We start from the raw sequence: 3,626 nt of genomic DNA, 5'->3' as shown, positions 1-3,626 counted from the left end.
AGGGGGGGGGGGGGGGGGGATCCCATATAATTACATTGACAGAATTGTCAAATGACTCAAGACATGTAATCTATCTTTTACTCAACTCAAGCAACTGCCAAGAAACCATCCAGAGGACCCTAGTAACACCACAGCAACTGGATTGAAACCTAACAACTGCTCCACTGTTTGGTTGATGGACTGTGTGATCTTCAAGCTTTTAAAACTGCTTCAATTTTAAAACCTCCTAATTGAAGTAGTTTTAATCAAACTTTCTGGCCAGGCTTTCTCAGGCCAACATCAAAGTATTTATTTTATCTAGTGGTACAGTCTGCCAGTACAGCAGTGCTGAATCACATACCTTCTTCTCCTGCTCGAGTCTCATGTCCTCTCGGCTGTGCTCCAAGGTAGAAACCACGGCTCTCTCCAGCGCTTTCTGATCCTCCAGCTTCTGCTGCTCCAGAGCCACCTCGATGTGGATCTGCTCCCTCACCCGCTGCTCCGCCAGCTCACGGTTCAGCTGGTCGATGCGCCGGTGAGCGTGAGCGATCAGAGAGGTCAGATCATCTGCGCTCAGCTTTCCCGCTGAGAAAGAGCACAGAGCAGCATTACAGGAAGAATGACAGGAGTAGAGACATCACGGTGATGCACGTAATGACTGCAGCAGTTTATTATTTCAGTATGTGGAAACTGTAATACGATAAGATACGACTAGTTGGTGGGACGCCTGAATGATCTGGTCTTGAGAAAGCCTTCTATAATTAGATTGGTTGTGGGTTAGTCTGACCATGATATGCTTCTATTGTGTTTTTGCATCCAAAAACAGATTGATGGAGCACAACAAAATGAAATGGACGGGGGTGTTCAGATGAATTTTTAACATCACATGCCGGTATGACATTTATTTTTTATAAATAGATGCGTGAAATTTGCTAGAAGTGCATTTATGCTATCTGCAATCTTTCATTAAAATTAATTTCACTTGCTTTAATATTTCGTTATCTAATGCAATGGCATTTTATATGTGACTTTTTATATAAAATGTTTCAAATTCTTCCTAGGCCACTGCTTTGATACAGTAAAACACATGGTTTATACAGTTAAACGAAAGCGAACAGAAATGCAAATCTAAGGGAAGAAAAACAAGGTTGAAAAATGCATCTGAACTCTGAAGAATAAATGGCCTTCTAGTTTTATTGTGCTACATTGAAATAAATTTGTAACCTAAAATTAGAGATGTCGATAAAAATTCTTCATCACAATTAATTTCGTATTTTTTTGTTGGTAATTAACACATTCAGTTCCTTTTTTAAAGGAAAGAAAATATGTGCAATTATTGGGTTTGATTATTACTGTAAGATTTTTACGAATGATGCCGTTTCACTAATAAACTCCTAATAGAATGCAATTTCAACTTTTGTTAACCCTCCCCTACTGGGTTTAATTTAGAAATACATTTTCACTAATTGTCTTTCTCCATTTACTGAGAAATATCAGCTCTCTGTGCTCAATAAATGTCTTAACCGTGTTAAAAAAAATGAACACTTTTAAACATATTTAATTATTCGTATATATTAACTTTGACAGTGCTACTAAAAATACAGCAGATTTTAAACAGTTAAATCTGACAAACACTCAAAGGAGGGGAAAAAAGCATGCAGTCTTGATACATGAGATCAATGACAGACATGCGGTCTGGAGAGTGACACGAGTGTGTGAGATCTTACAGAGCCCCTTCCAGTTGGCCTGGGTCTCAGGTGTGATGTTGGCGAGCTCCTGCTGGAATTGAGCTTTGGCTTCATTCACCAGCTCACTGTACTGAGACACGATCTTCGCCTCTGTCTGTGCCGTCTGCACCTGCAGAAGAGACCGACAATACCCAGGTGTGACTTACAGACTCCAGATGGGACACGGTGATATGTTACCAAAGTCTCTGGGAGTATAAAGCTAAATGGATTACAGGCTCAATTCTCATTTATATGTACTGGGTTCCTGCAAAGCATATTAACATAGTCAGATTAAGATACTTGCCTTGGTTACTACTTTGTCCAGATCCACAATCATGCTGTGCAAGTTCTCCTCAGCGGCCAGGATTTGGGGTCTCGCTGTGTTAATCTTGGATTGTTTTGCACTGTTTATCACTCCACGCAGGTTTTCGAGCTCTCCTCTAAATACACACACACACAAAAACATAAATATATAAAACATTCAGTACGATTAAGCACCTCTGTGTAGGGCTGAGTGTTTCGACAGTATATTCCATTTAACAGTAAAAATGGACAGTTAAGGACTGCGGGAAAAAATATGGAAAAAATACAGAAAACAGTTTGGAGTCAGTATGATTTTTGTAAGAATTACAATTCATACTTTCATTCAGCAAGCATGCATTAAATGGATCACAAGTGGCACTGAAGACATTTATAATGTTACGAAAGATTTTTATCTCAAATAAATGCTCTTAATTTGAACCTTCTGTTTATTAAGGAATCATGAAAAAAAACATGTATCAAGGTTTCCACAAAAATATACAGCAACAAAAATTGTTTTTAAAGTTGATAATAAGAAGGAATGTTCCTTAGGCACCAATTCAGCACATTAAAATTACTTCTGGAGGAACATGTGACACTGAAGAAGACTGGAGTAATGATGCTAAAAATTCAGTTTTGCGTTACATTTTAAAATGTATTCAATTAGAAAACCGTTATGAAGCAGGTCTCACTTGGCTTTGAGCAGGGCTTCTTCAGCCTCTTCCATGGCTCTGGTCCTGTCACTCAGAGCCTCATTCAGTGCTTTCCACTGAGAGGACTTCTCATCTGGAGGAGTCTGAACACAAACACATGACAATGTCACGAGTAGCAGAAAATCAGCGTACTTAAAGCTGTGATCTCAATTCAGTCATTTGCTATATAATGTTCAGGCACATGCTATTTTTCCAAATATCAGCACGATTGCAAATGTTGATTGCAAATTGACTGTTTTTGCTCTAATTCACCAACTGAATAGCTCCAAACAAAGCAGAACAGTCGTGTTTCCCAGCAACACAGAGTGATTTTTTTTCTTTTTTCATAATTAAGCATAATTGTGAATTCCCAAACGCTACGATTTAATTAAATAATTATATGCGATGCAGTTCTACTATGAAATCCGTTTTATTTCCAAATTCAGTTTATTTCCATTTTCATTTTTCTATACTCTGTTTTAATGGTTAAATAAAACTGTATTAATCAAAAAGCCTGTCTAATTGATTGAGTTTTACAGTTTTTCTTTACCAAATTCTGTTTTCCAGTATTTTCTGGATTCCATTTTAATGGTTCCATTAAATTTTAATAATCAAAAGCATCTCCAATTAATTGATTTTATTAAAAACATTTTAAAGAAACTTTTTCAGAAATACAGCACATTTACATTTTTCTCCTAAATAAATAATATTTCTGGTAAATACTCCTTTAAAAAGTGTTTTTTGATTATGATTTTATTATTAGTAGACTAGAACACGTGGACATGTTGTCATTCTTACACTATAATACTGAACTTTGATTTCAGTAATTTGGACTATGAGATGGATGCACTTTACTTTTGCTTTAAAAAAAGGATTTCATAGAAATTTGGATTTCATTTGGTTTAATAAAATATAGTTTAATAAAATA

The 3,626-nt window shown here is 36.5% G+C and overlaps 1 protein-coding gene across 2 annotated transcripts in view; it reads right to left on the bottom strand.

Annotated features, from left to right (window-relative positions):
- Positions 1 to 3,626, bottom strand: part of LOC107667454 (MICOS complex subunit MIC60-like) — a 14,410-nt gene that overhangs the window by 2,586 nt on the left and 8,198 nt on the right. For both annotated transcript variants that reach the window (XM_016459123.1, XM_016459124.1), the window contains 4 exons: positions 2,699 to 2,802; positions 2,011 to 2,146; positions 1,707 to 1,836; positions 341 to 564 (listed from right to left, as the gene is read on the bottom strand). In XM_016459123.1, coding sequence (XP_016314609.1) covers positions 341 to 564; positions 1,707 to 1,836; positions 2,011 to 2,146; positions 2,699 to 2,802 — 594 coding nt within the window. The remainder of the gene's footprint in view (positions 1 to 340; positions 565 to 1,706; positions 1,837 to 2,010; positions 2,147 to 2,698; positions 2,803 to 3,626) is intronic.

The sequence above is a fragment of the Sinocyclocheilus anshuiensis genome, unplaced genomic scaffold (assembly GCF_001515605.1).
Source record: "Sinocyclocheilus anshuiensis isolate Anshui unplaced genomic scaffold, SAMN03320099.WGS_v1.1 scaffold1547, whole genome shotgun sequence".
In the NCBI taxonomy this organism is placed as follows: domain Eukaryota; kingdom Metazoa; phylum Chordata; class Actinopteri; order Cypriniformes; family Cyprinidae; genus Sinocyclocheilus; species Sinocyclocheilus anshuiensis.
This window is presented reverse-complemented; position numbering and strand designations above follow the sequence as displayed.